We start from the raw sequence: 14,901 nt of genomic DNA, 5'->3' as shown, positions 1-14,901 counted from the left end.
TGCCTGAGTACTCTCCAGTTTTCTCTTGTCAACACCATAATAAGTAAAGCACAGCCTAGCAGCATCATGTGGCATCTGTAGAATTTTAATTTTTTTTCAGCACTTTATACCTCCTTGAGAGCAGGAGGGCAGAGAGTATCCTTTGGAATGGGGATTAGAGAAGTTTGAGCTTTATGTGGGGATGGGGTTGTAGAGAGCTCATCTCCCTTAGGGAGTTGTAGTTAGGGAGTAACTATCTGCTGATTATCAATGGGAAAAATGGGTCCATATAGGAGAATCTGATGATTCTGGCAGGTGAGCCCCTTTTTTCAGAAGCAAAATTAGACATGTTCTTAAAGAACATTCATATTATGACAAGACAAGCAGTTTTCAGCCTGGAGAATTTATCCAAGTAATTTTCTAACTACATAGTCAATTTTTTTAAGCTGTCCTTCTAGTGATTAGAAGAAAAGGTGGAGGTACAAGTAGGTATTAAGATACTATCACATAACTTAGGGTTTTGGATGCATTCTTATTTAAAGTGGAAAGACCACAGTAGCAGAGCAGTCGAGAATTCTATGGGGGCCCATTTACTGAAGGGCATCAAGTGCTTAATGCAGAGTTAGCACGGGAAAACAGACTACCATTAAACAGTTTTGCAGTATTTTGCCTTTTTGTGCACATAAACTCATGCATTATGTATTTTAAAAAATATATTTTTTGGAGGCAGTGTGCCATGGATGGAGAATGGGAATGGAAGCATTAACGAGTTGGAGGGGCATTTTTGATATGACGTCTAAGTCCAACTTTGGACGTTTTGCAAAAAACGTCCAAAATTTGAATAGGAAAGAAGGTCATTTTCAAAAAAGAAAAATGTATATCTTTTTTTTTTTTTAAATACTGTTTAGAACAAAGTTTTGTGATTTGGACGTTTTGTTTTTTGGTCCATTTTTGAAAAAAAAAAAAAAAAATCCAAGTGCAAAACGCACAAAATCAAGCCATTGGAATGTAGGAGGAGCCAGCATTTTTAGTAGACTGGTCCACCAGACATCCCAGGAAAGCAATAGGGCACCCTAGGGGGGCACTGCAGTGGACTTCAGAAAATTCTCCCAGGTATACATGTCACCATTGCTCCCTTATCTTATCTGCTGAGGCCCCTCCCTTAAACCCACCCAAAACCCACTACCCCCAACTGTACACCACTACCATATCCCTTACAGGTGAAGGGGGCACCTATATGTGGGTATAGTGGGTTTCTGGTAAGTTTTGGAGGGCTCACAGTTTCCTCCACAAATGTAACAGGTAGGGGGAGATATGGGCCTGGGTCCACCTGTCTGCAGTACACTGCACCCACAACTACACTACTCCAAGGACCTGCATGCCGCTCTAATGGACCTGAGTATTACATCTGAGGCTGGCAAAGACGCTGGCAAGTAATGTTTTAAATCACATTTTGGGGGGTGGGACGGGGTTAGTGACCACTGAGGGAGTAAGGAGAGGTCATCCTTGATTCCCTACAATGGTCATCTGGTCATTCAGGGCACATTTTGTGCCTTATTCATTATAAAAATAAGTCTAGCTCAAAACATCTTAGTTTTAGTCCTTGACAGTTTTGTTTTGTTCCATTATGGCTGAAAAACGTCAAAGTGTTAGGAACAGGGCTTTTTTTGAGGGGGTACTGAGTACCAGCACCTTTTCCATTGTCTGCTAATATTGGCCCATGGACCCCAAGTTTTAATGCAAGAGCTCAGGCTCTACACACCAATTCTGCCTTGTCATAGATTCTGTGACTGGTTGCAGGGGGCCTGGCTATTGTGGGGTGGATCCCTCAGTGATCTCCCCACTCCTGAAGGGTGGCCTAGCATTTGAGTACCGGCACCTTTTTTGCTAGAAAGAATGCACTGGTTAGGAACACCTAGATCCTGCCCTTAATACACACCCTTGTGATTTGAACGCACGTCTGACGGACTTTATAGAAAAATGTCTAAAAATTGGTTTTGTGAAACGTCCAAATGCAGATTTATGCCACTTTTTGGACGTTTTTCTCTCTTTGAAAATGAGCTCCTTAGTGTGTTTAATTAGAGTACTAAGTGCTCCTGCATTAACTCTCAGCAGGTATCATGCACTAATGGGAACATTAGCACCAACCTTTATTTTAAGGGCCCAATATTCAGAACACAGGAGTTAGTTAGGCTGATTCCCGCGGTCAGCGCTGAGCCCGGATATTCAATACTGGGCTGTTTTTGGTGATCTGCATTAAATATTTGGGTGTTTCTTGGCCAATTTCAACTTAATTGGCCAAGATGATATTCAGCGTTGGCCAGTTAAGGTGAAATTGGCTAAAGATAGACCTGCTAATTTGGCCACCAGACTTAGCTGGCGATGCGCTCAATATGGGCAAATAGGTTATACCACCGGTTATATCATGTGAAATAACTGGTTAGCCATTAATTGCTGACAATATTCAGCAGTAGATAACTAGCTATCTCCCACTGAATATTGCCAGATAGCCAGTTATATTGTTTTAAATATTAAGTGGAAAACAGCTTTAAAAAGTGCTGCATTAAATTTGGGCTTAGCACCTGGGAAAGTCCCACTTTACAACGTGTTAAGCCCAGATTTCAGTGCACTTTAATAAAAGGGCCCCATGATTAGGGAGCTTAATCCATATGTCTCACAAGAGGCTTTTATTCTCCCTTGATTAGACCACTGTAATGTGATTTTTGCAGGCCAGTCCCAGAATGGCCTGCAAAGATTACAGTTAGTCCAAATACCACAACTTGGATTCTGACTCCCAACTTTGTGGTCAGCCAGTGAGATATAGGATCCAGAATAAGACACTTCTGACCTATAGGGGTAGGAGTACTACTACTACTACTATTTAGCATTTCTATAGCGCTACAAGGCGTACGCAGCGCTGCACAAACATAGAAGAAAGACAGTCCCTGCTCAAAGAGGTTACAATCTAATAGACAAGAAATAAAGTAAGCAAATCAAATCAATTAATGTGTACAGGAAGGAGGAGAGGAGGGTAGGTGGAGGCGAGTGGTTACAAGTGGTTACGAGTCAAAAGCAATGTTAAAGAGGTGGGCTTTCAGTCTAGATTTAAAGGTGGCCAAGGATGGGGCAAGACGTAGGGGCTCAGGAAGTTTATTCCAGGCGTAGGGTGCAGTGAGACAGAAGGCGCGAAGTATAGAGTTGGCAGTAGTGGAGAAGGGAACAGATAAGAAGGATTTATCCATGGAGCGGAGTGCATGGGAAGGGGTGTAGGGAAGGACGAGTGTGGAGAGATACTGGGGAGCAGTAGAGTGAGTACATTTATAGGTTAGTAGAAGAAGCTTGAACAGGATGCGAAAACGGATAGGGAGCCAGTGAAGCGACTTGAGGAGAGGGGTAGTATGAGTAAAGCGACCCTGGCGGAAGACGAGACTAAGTATTAAGATCCCAGGATAAGAATTTACTAAGAGCACTGGATATAAAAGAAATGAGAATGGTGTGGTAAATTGAGTGAAAGCGCTTTTTCAGCAATTTCCCAAATTTGGTGGAACACTTTGCTGTAAAATGTATGAAATAAGATATATCTCAAGAAATTCAAAAAGTATTGGAAAGCATTCTTATTTATTTATTTGTTACATTTGTATCCCACATTTTCCCCCCTATTTGCAGGCTCAATGTGGCTTACATAGTACCGTAGAGGCGATCGCCAATCCTGGTTTGAACAAATACATAGTGAAATTGTGATAAAGTGAAGTTAATGTATGACAAACACATTGGGAATCATAAGAAGGAAGGGTTATGTCCAGTACGAGCTTTGATTTTGTTGTGTTGCTGGGTTGAGGCATTTAAGTTGGATCATTAGGGTATGCCTTTTTGAACAAGTTAGTTTTTAGCAGTTTCCGGAAGTTCAGGTGGTCATATGTTGTTTTCATGGCATTTGGTATTGCATTCCATAGTTGTGTGCTTATGTAGGAGAAGCTGGATGCATAGGTTGATTTGTATTTCAGTCCTTTGCAGCTTGGGTGATGGAGATTTTGGTACATAAGTACATAAGTACATAAGTAGTGCCATACTGGGAAAGACCAAAGGTCCATCTAGCCCAGCATCCTGTCACCGACAGTGGCCAATCCAGGTCAAGGGCACCTGGCACGCTCCCCAAACGTAAAAACATTCCAGACAAGTTATACCTAAAAATGAGGAATTTTTCCAGTCCATTTAATAGCGGTCTATGGACTTGTCCTTTAGGAATCTATCTAACCCCTTTTTAAACTCCGTCAAGCTAACCGCCCGTACCACGTTCTCCGGCAATGAATTCCAGAGTCTAATTACACGTTGGGTGAAGAAAAATTTTCTCCGATTCGTTTTAAATTTACCACACTGTAGCTTCAACTCATGCCCTCTAGTCCTAGTATTTTTGGATAGCGTGAACAGTCGCTTCACATCCACCCGATCCATTCCACTCATTATTTTATACACTTCTATCATATCTCCCCTCAGCCGTCTCTTCTCCAAGCTGAAAAGCCCTAGCCTTCTCAGCCTCTCTTCATAGGAAAGTCGTCCCATCCCCACTATCATTTTCGTCGCCCTTCGCTGTACCTTTTCCAATTCTACTATATCTTTTTTGAGATACGGAGACCAGTACTGAACACAATACTCCAGGTGCGGTCGCACCATGGAGCGATACAACGGCATTATAACATCCGCACACCTGGACTCCATACCCTTCTTAATAACACCCAACATTCTATTCGCTTTCCTAGCCGCAGCAGCACACTGAGCAGAAGGTTTCAGCGTATCATCGACGACGACACCCAGATCCCTTTCTTGATCCGTAACTCCTAACGCGGAACCTTGCAAGACGTAGCTATAATTCGGGTTCCTCTTACCCACATGCATCACTTTGCACTTGTCAACATTGAACTTCATCTGCCACTTGCACGCCCATTCTCCCAGTCTCGCAAGGTCCTCCTGTAATCGTTCACATTCCTCCTGCGACTTGACGACCCTGAATAATTTTGTGTCATCGGCGAATTTAATTACCTCACTAGTTATTCCCATCTCTAGGTCATTTATAAATACATTAAAAAGCAACGGACCCAGCACAGACCCCTGCGGGACCCCACTAACTACCCTCCTCCACTGAGAATACTGGCCACGCAATCCTACTCTCTGCTTCCTATCTTTCAACCAGTTCTTAATCCATAATAATACCCTACCTCCGATTCCATGACTCTGCAATTTCTTCAGGAGTCTTTCGTGCGGCACTTTGTCAAACGCCTTCTGAAAATCCAGATATACAATATCAACCGGCTCCCCATTGTCCACATGTTTGCTTACCCCCTCAAAAAAATGCATTAGATTGGTGAGGCAAGACTTCCCTTCACTAAATCCGTGCTGACTTTGTCTCATCAGTCCATGTTTTTGTATATGCTCTGCAATTTTATTCTTAATAATAGCCTCCACCATCTTGCCCGGCACCGACGTCAGACTCACCGGTCTATAATTTCCCGGATCTCCTCTGGAACCTTTCTTAAAAATCGGAGTAACATTGGCTACCCTCCAGTCTTCCGGTATTACACTCGATTTTAGGGACAGATTGCATATTTCTAACAGTAGCTCCGCAAGTTCATTTTTTAGTTCTATTAATACTCTGGGATGAATACCATCAGGTCCCGGTGATTTACTACTCTTCAGCTTGCTGAACTGACCCATTACATCCTCCAAGGTTACAGAGAATTTGTTTAGTTTCTCCGACTCCCCCGCTTCAAATATTCTTTCCGGCACCGGTGTCCCCCCCAAATCCTCCTCGGTGAAGACCGAAGCAAAGAATTCATTTAATTTCTCCGCTACGGCTTTGTCCTCCTTGATCGCCCCTTTAACACCATTTTCGTCCAGCGGCCCAACCGACTCTTTGGCCGGTTTCCTGCTTTTAATGTATCTAAAAAAGTTTTTACTATGTATTTTTGCTTCCAACGCTAATTTCTTCTCAAAGTCCTTTTTTGCCCTCCTTATCTCCGCTTTGCATTTGGCTTGGCATTCCTTATGATCTATCCTGTTACTTTCAGTTGGTTCTCTTTTCCACTTTCTGAAGGATTGTTTTTTGGCTCTAATGATTTCCTTTATCTTTTTTCTAATACGTGGAATATATTTGTCCTGAACCTCCAGGATGGTGTTTTTAAACAGCATCCACGCCTGATGCAAGTTTTTTACTCTGCGAGCTGCTCCTTTCAGTCTTTTTTTCACCATTTTTCTCATTTTGTCGTAATCACCTTTTCTATAGTTAAACGCTAGCGTACTTGATTTCCTAGTTTCACTTCCTTCAATGCCAATATCAAAACCGATCATATTATGATCACTGTTATCAAGCGGCCCTCGTATCGTTACCCCCTGCACTAGATCATGAGCACCACTAAGGACTAAGTCTAGTATTTTTCCTTCTCTTGTCGGCTCCTGAACTAGCTGTTCCATGAAGCTGTCCTTGATTTCATCAAGAAATCTTATGTCCCTTGCGTGTACAGATGTTACATTACCCCAGTCTATATGCGGGTAATTGAAATCCCCCATTATTATTGTGTTGCCCAGTTTGTTTGCGTCCCTGATTTCCTTTAACATTTCCGCATCCGTCTGTTCGTCCTGGCCAGGCGGACGGTAGTACACTCCTATCACTATCCTTTTCCCCTTTGCACATGGAATTTCAATCCACAGTGATTCCAAGGAGTGTTTTGCTTCCTGCAGAATTTTCAATCTATTTGATTCAAGGCTCTCGTTAATATACAATGCTACCCCTCCACCAATCCGATTCACCCTATCACTACGATATAATTTGTACCCCGGTATGACAGTGTCCCACTGGTTATCCTCCTTCCACCAGGTCTCAGAGATGCCTATTATATCTAATTTTTCATTTAGTGCAATATATTCTAACTCCCCCATCTTATTTCTTAGGCTCCTGGCATTCGCATATAGACATTTCAAACTATGTTTGTTGTTCCTAAGTACATCATGCTTAGTACTTGACAGTATTAATTGGCAATCTTTTGTCTGATTTTTATTGTTATTTAAAGATACCCGATCTACTACAATCTCTTTTGCAACCTCACTATCAGGATACTCTATCTTCCCTGTTATGGTGATATCTTTGAAAGATACCTTATCCCGAACCATGCTCTTTTGAGCGACTGTCGGCCTTCCCCCCATTTCTAGTTTAAAAGCTGCTCTATCTCCTTCTTAAACGCCGATGCCAGCAGCCTGGTCCCACTCTGGTTAAGATGGAGCCCATCCTTTCGGAATAGGCTCCCCCTTCCCCAGAATGTTGCCCAGTTCCTAACAAATCTAAAGCCCTCCTCCCTGCACCATCGTCTCATCCACGCATTGAGACTCTGGAGCTCTGCCTGTCTCTTGGGCCCTGCGCGTGGCACAGGTAGCATTTCAGAAAATGCTACCCTGGAGGATCTGGATTTCAGCTTTCTACCTAAGAGCCTAAATTTTGCTTCCAGAACCTCTCTCCCACATTTTCCTATGTCATTGGTACCCACATGTACCAAGACAGCGGTTGTTGACCTTGGTAGGTCTATGAGGTCTGTCATGTATCCCAGGGCTTCTCCGTAGATGATTTTGTGAACCAGGGTGCAGATTTTGAACGTGATGCGTTCTTTGATTGGGAGCCAGTGCAGTTTTTCTCGTAGGGGTTTTGCGCTTTCGAATCTCATTTTTCCAAATATAAGCCTGGCTGCTGTGTTTTGAGCTGTCTTTTATTTGGTATTTTTTTTTTTTTAATTTTTGTTACATTTGTACCCCGCACTTTCCCCACTCATGGCAGGCTCAATGCGGCTTACATATTATATACAGGTACTTATTTGTACCTGGGGCAATGGAGGGTTAAGTGACTTGCCCAGAGTCACAAGGAGCTGCCTGTGCCTGAAGTGGGAATTGAACACAGTTCCTCAGTTCCCCAGGACCAGGGTCCACCACCCTAACCACTAGGCCACTCCTTCCCTGGGGTTCACTTTATTGTTTATTATGTTTTATTATATTATTTCTATGTCTTGTTGTAAACCACATGGAGCGTTTACAACAAGATATATAAGGAAGTGATCTATTGATAGGAAGTGGTTTAGTGGTTAAAGCAATGTGCTGAGAATCAGAGGAGTCAACATTAAAATGTTGCTTCTGTCAGTCCACTCCTTGTCAACTTTGTGATTTCCTCACTTACTCACTCAGATTGAGGCAGGGACATATTATATGCGAATAATTATCACCCTGTACAGCACTAAATACATCTGATACTGCTATAAAAATTAGTAAGCATAAGCAACTATTCACTGGTTATGCATGCAAGAAAATATTTCATTCATTTTCAGATTACCTATTTGATTCATTTGTGAATACCAAATGATTAATTTAATTCATTGCATTTGAATCCAGTGGGGAAAGCTGTTTTGCACCATGTGTTTTCCATCCTTTCTTAATCAAACTTCCTTAGACCTTGCTGGCAGGTATCTGCCACACAGACAACAGCATTCCAAGATATCAAGCGTGGCATAAAGACACCATGGAACCCAAAGGGAGCCAAATAGCACTAAGAGTGACATCAAGACTCCAGACCGCAATGAGAGGGAAAGGCAGCACAATGCGTGAATGGAAGACCAAAGGCATGGGAGACAGAGAAAGAGCAACACTGAAGTTGACTGGAAGACCCAAAAAAGCCTAAAGAGGACCAAAGCAGTACCAACATTAGCCAGAAGGCCACAATACATCCGAAGAATACCAGTACAGCATCAAGATTGCTTGGACTGCCACAGAACATCACAGAAATGCCAGCACATTATTGAGATTTGCTGGAATGCTGCAAAACATAAGAGGAGTGGCAACAGAGCATCATGATCGATTGCAATTCCCCAAAGTACCAGAGAGTGCCAGCATAGCACTAAGATTAGTCAGAAGAGCCCAAGACAGCAGGAGAGGGGTGAGGACAGTCAAGCTGTATGCCTCCAAGTCATATTCTTTGCAGTTTAAATATTTGTCCCTTCATGGAAATTTTTTACTGAAGAGCCCCTTGGACTGAGGGAACAAGATCCCTTCAGAGACAGGGAATATGGATAGAAAGAGCAAAGGATAAACTCTTCATGCTGTGGTCTTTTGTAGTGCAATCTCTCCTAGAACAGAGACAGTCTCTGAAGTATGCAATTTTCTTTTCTGAGCCTGAAGGGGGTGTGGCTCCTGACAGGTCAGTAGAAGGAACAAAAATAGGACAGATTTTTATAATGCACTGGTAGGAAGAAAGGCGGGGAGGACCAAGACTGGCCAGAAGGTCCAAAAACAGCACAAGAGGGCCTACGCTTGAGAAATATTGGCCAGGTGGTCCCAAAATATTACACGAGGGCTGAAATAGTAACAAGATTAGCCAAAAGGCCCCAGGAAATCTGAAGAAGGCCAATGCAGTGACAATACTGACTTGCATGTCTCAAAACAGTAGGAAAAAATGTAAAGTTGAACCAATATTGCCATGAAGACCACAAATCCTCCAGGAATGGGGCAAAGAAGTTCCAAGAGGGTTATGTTAGTATCATTGTTTTCTGGGGAAATGAGCCGTTTTGATGAATACCTGATTGGAATGCAGTTAAACATTCATGTGTACGGTCCCCAGTCTTTTACAAAAGATCTACAAATACAGCCCCAAAAACGGTTCTTAGGACAATCAGTTTGAAAGATGCAAAATCAATAAATAAGGACTCCAAGGGATCAGGTGAGGGATAAATTAAAACCAACATCAAGTCGACTAAAACAAATCATGCAATTAATATGTTCGACTTTGCTGGGAAACATGACATTACTCACCGGATTTGTTGTCCAGCTATAGTTTTGGGTACAGTGGCACTTGTAGCCCTTTTATGTTCTACCTCATGTCCTTGTCTTCTTTTGTCTGGGTTTGGAGGGCAAGGTACAGTTACAGTGAAAGGTTTGCAAAATGACTGGCTCAAAGGCTGCTGGATATGCACCATGGGGCTAGTAGATACTACTGACTGGTAGATATCATATTTTACTTTTAACACTGAAATTAAAGATGCATCAATTGGCTGCACCTGCACACAATTTGAAAAATAAATAAATAATTAAATACTTTACAAGTTTTCCAGGAAGTAACTTCATAATTCTAGTCTCCTTTGAAAAATCATTTTTAAATACAGATTAAGGACCAGATGTATTAAAGTGCATGATCGTGTTAGCACACACTAACATCATTAACACCTGTTATTACTAAATAGACCTCAAAACATATGGGACCCGTGATAATGTCTTTTAGATAATTTGTATAGAAGTGAGATGCACATCAAGGAGGTCATTTAAAACAAGGATTTTTCTTATATAAAGGGCCTCTTATATAATTACCCCATGGATTATATGCATGGTTACAAGAAGGTGAATGTTTTTATATGATCTTTATCTAGGCATGTTTGGGGCTACAGTTTGGGAGGAGCAGGGTGGTCTATGTGTTAGAAATAGTCATAAAATATGCAACTATATGTTTATTTCAGCAGCAGACTTCTACAACTGTTCCCGAACAGGTGAAAATATATGCAGCTGCATTTTAACTACAATTCTGACAACATTTGCTATAAAGATAGGTGGCAGCAAATTTCAGAAAGAACACAGAAACAGGAACTGACGCATCTTGGACATGTATAATTCCAGTAGTATTCTAGAACAGGTTCTGCCTGATGTAGACCCTGTTCTAAAATACAAGCAGAAAAACACATGCAGGGTCAAACGTCTAGGTCAAGCAGGGATACACGGTCACAGAGGAGCCATTTTAGATTTTTTAAAATGTGGAAAATAATCCACACAGATAGCACGGATTCATATACAGGAATGTGACCACACCTATAAGCCTAGGTTGTAAAATGGCAGCCTAAAGGAGTTAAGTGGTGGCTTCTATACATGTAAGACTGACATTTTGGAACCCTACATGTGTTTTCGTGACATGAGAATCATATGGAGGGAGGGTATCTAATAAGATTCAGTGAAAGGTACTATGTTACTACACCTTATTAGCTATCCCCTCCCCCAATCACATCACCAACCCCACCCTCTGGTAATGTTCCTCTTCTCAAACACACCCCTAATGATGAGGTCATCTCCAAATCATATCCTGACCGATCTGATCATTCCCTTCCGATCCCCTTCCTTCCTCCCTAATAGGACCCCCTTTCTGATTCTCCACCTTCTCCAGATCTGAATATGAAAAAACTCCTCCAAGACCAGCCCCCTTGACTGCAACCCATCCCAAGTACCTACCTAGAGGTGATCCATGATGGTCCAGGATCCATAGATTGGAGCAGTCCCCTTTCATTCCCACTTCTTCCAGTACCAGCTTCAAAAGGCATCAATGGCCCATAGCAGTGGGCTCATGATATTACCACTAGCAGTCAGATGTCTTTAGATGGAAGGCTGACCTCTAGCAGTAGTACTATAACACTACCACTAGGGGTCATTGATACTATTTTGAAGCTGGCATCAGATGGTGTGGGAACAGAGGGGAATTGCACCCATCTGGGGATCTAGACCACAAGGGATCATCACTGAGTAGGTCTTTGTGGTGACTAAGGGGTCAGGGGTGAGTAAGGGGTTAGAGATGAAAAGAGGGATGGATTATGGTCAAGGGGAAGGGCTTGGAGGAAAGGTTTGGTAGTTTGGATCCAGGGAGGGTATGCTTTGTAAGGAGGGATCCGATCGGAAGGTTGTGAGGGAAGGAATTGGAAGAGAGTGACCTGATTGGAGGTGGAATGTGATTGGGAGGTGGCCTGTTCAGGAGACGTGTGATCAGGGGCAGCCTTGTCAGAAGGGATTGAACATGTGATCATGTGAGTCACCAGGAAGGTGAGATAAAAAGGCAGTGCTTACCACACCTTAGTACGTCTTTCCTTTTATAATTAGGAATGAGCAGGTGTAAATCCTGATGTTTACCAGTCGAGATATATATATATAATCATATTTTTTGGACTATAAGACGCTCCGGACCATAAGACGTACCTAGGTTTTAGAGGAGGAAAATAGGAAAAAAATTTTGAAGCAAAAAGTGTGGCGGAGATTTGCTGGAGGACCACAGGTTGTGCAACACTCTTGTATGGGGACAGCAGTTTTGCACAACCTGTGTGGCTCTGCAATGGAATTTATCCTCCCCTGCCATCCTTGTCCAACGATTCTCATCTCTCCCCTGCCCTCCCCTCCCCTCCATGTCCAGCAATTCTCCTCTCCTCCCCATGTCCAGCAATTCGTTCAAACCCCCGCCCACCTGCCTGCCTGCCTGCCTGTCCACCCTCAGCGCCCCGACTTTCCATTCCTGCAACCGTGCTCCCTGCCTTGAAATCTTTAATTTACATACCCAAAGTCGCAGCGAACCAGCAGTAAGTAAAAGCAGCAGGCAGGCTCACCTCCTCGTCACTTCCCTTCCCTGTCAGCGCGTGCCTCCTTCGCGGAAAGGAAGTTACATCAGAGGAAGGCGGGATGCGCTGAGAGGAAAGGGAAGCGACGAGAAGGCGAGCCTGCCTGTTGCTTTTACTGCTGGTTTGCCATGACTTCGGGTAAATTAAAGCTTTCAAAACAGGGAGCACGGGTGCACGAACGGAAGGGAGCGGGCAGGTGAGCCGGACCTCACAAAAAAAGCAGTCGCACAATGGACCGATACAAAGGCATTATAATGTCCTCACTTTTGTTTTCCATTCCTTTCCTAATAATACCTAACATTCTAATTACTTTTAGCCGCCGCAGCACACTGAGCAGAGGATTTCAATGTATCATCAACAACGACATCGAGATCCATTTCTTAGTTGGTGACTCCTAACGTGGAACCTTGCATTACGCAGCTGGACAGACTTCTATATTCTGTGTCCTGGAAATGCAAAAGACTGAAAGAAGATTTGCCAAAGCCAGCATGAGGGAACTAAGTCTGATGTTAGACAGACTTCTACTGTCTGTGTCCGCAAATGGCAAAAGACAAGTGAAGCTTCAGCAACTCCAGTGGTGTAGATCACTATATTGTCACGTGTTGCGATTGAGGGTGCTGTGCAGCTTGGGGGGGGGGGGGGGGGGGGGGAGAGAAGACATCTTGACTGGTAAGTTGAATATTAATAGCAATACCTGGGGATGATATATCGTTATAACCAAGACTCCCATCATGTTTGGCTACCTATATGGTTGACATGATGGAGACCAGTGTTTAAGCATGGTAGGCTGGGGCCCGCAGAGTGGCAGGCATGGCCATGGCCACTTTGTTGAACAGATTGGATGGACTGTGCGGGACTTTATCTATCATCATTCACTGTGTTACTGTGTCACATAATTTTCTATAAGTTACATGTGTTTGAGTCATGCCCAAGTTCGTCCCAGATTCCACCCACCTGTGTGCACTCACCTGTATGCACTTATTTACAGAATAAAGCATAGACAATTTTTTTTATATTTAAGTGTCTACATATGCAAGCATTCTAGTCATTAATGCTCATATTATCCATGTAAACGTTACTTTTTTCTTTATAGAATTGCCCCCTGTAAAGTGGGGGTAAGTACATAAGAATTTACACTCTGGGACAGACCCAAGGTCCATCAAGCCCAGCATCCTGTTTCTAACAGTGGCCAATCCAGGTCACAACTACCTGGCAAGATCCCGAAAAAGTTCAACACATTTTATGCTGCTTATTCCAGAAATAAACAGTGGATTTTCCCCCTGTCAATTTAATAATGGTCTATGGACTTTTCCTTTAGGAAGCCATCCAGACCTTTTTTAAACCACACTAAGCTATCTGCTTTTACCACATTCTCTGGCAATGAATTCCAGAGTTTAATTAGTTGAGTGAAGAAAATTTTTCTCCGATTCATATTAAATTTACTACTTTGTACCTTCATTGCATGCCCCCTAGTCCTAGTATTTTTGGAAAGAGTAAACAAATGATTCACATCTACCTGTTCCACTCCACTCATTATTTTATAGACCTCTATCATATGTCCCCTCAGCTGTCTTTTCTCCAAGCTTAAGAGCCCTAGACACTTCAGCCTTTCCTTATAGGGAAGTCATCCCATCCCCTTTATCATTTTCGTTGCCCTTCTCTGTACCTTTTATAATTCCACTATATCTTTTTTGAGATGCAGTGACCATAATTAAACACAATATTCGAGGTGTAGTCACACAATGGACCGATAACTTTCTGTTAGCAAATTTAATTATCTCACTAGTTACTCCCATCTCTAGATCATTTATAAATATGTTAAAAAGCAGTAGTCCCAGCACAGACCCCTGGGGAACCCCACTATCTACCTTTCTCCATTGAGAATACTGACTATTTAACCCTAATCTCTGTTTTTTATCCTTTAACCAGTTTTTAATCCACAGTAGGACACTACCTCCTATCCCATGACTCTCCAATTTCTTCTGGAGTCTTTCATGAGATACTTTGTCAAATGCCTTTTGAAAATCCAGATAGACAATAACAATCAGCTCACCTTTATCCACATGTTTGTTCACCCCTTCAAAGAAATGCAATATTGGTGAGGCAAGATTTCCCTTCACTAAATCCATGTTGGCTTTGTCTCATTAATCCATGCTTTTGAATATGCTCTGTAATTTTGTTCTTTATAATAGTCTGTACCATTTTGCCCGGCACCGATGTCAGCTCACCGGTCTATAATTTCCCGGATCCCCTCTGGAACCTTTTTTAAATGTCAGCATTACATTGGCCACCCCTAAAATTTTACAATTTATACTCATTACATGCATAAATGTTTGGAATACTAGCATATATGCCTGTATGTGCACTTATATGTACATATGCCAGTATACTGCCTAAGGGTTATTAAGCAAATATCTGTTTAACTTAGAATAAGGGTTTTGAAAGGGGACGTACATAGAGCCACAACATGGGCAGGGTATGG

At 42.5% G+C, this 14,901-nt stretch overlaps 1 protein-coding gene across 1 annotated transcript in view; it reads right to left on the bottom strand.

Annotated features, from left to right (window-relative positions):
* Nucleotides 1-14,901, bottom strand: part of DTHD1 (death domain containing 1) — a 106,407-nt gene that overhangs the window by 44,536 nt on the left and 46,970 nt on the right. Inside the window, exon 5 of the mRNA XM_030192615.1 lies at nucleotides 9,814-10,058. Coding sequence (XP_030048475.1) covers nucleotides 9,814-10,058 — 245 coding nt within the window. The remainder of the gene's footprint in view (nucleotides 1-9,813; nucleotides 10,059-14,901) is intronic.

This window comes from Microcaecilia unicolor, chromosome 2 (genome assembly GCF_901765095.1).
Source record: "Microcaecilia unicolor chromosome 2, aMicUni1.1, whole genome shotgun sequence".
Lineage (NCBI taxonomy): Eukaryota > Metazoa > Chordata > Amphibia > Gymnophiona > Siphonopidae > Microcaecilia > Microcaecilia unicolor.
This window is presented reverse-complemented; position numbering and strand designations above follow the sequence as displayed.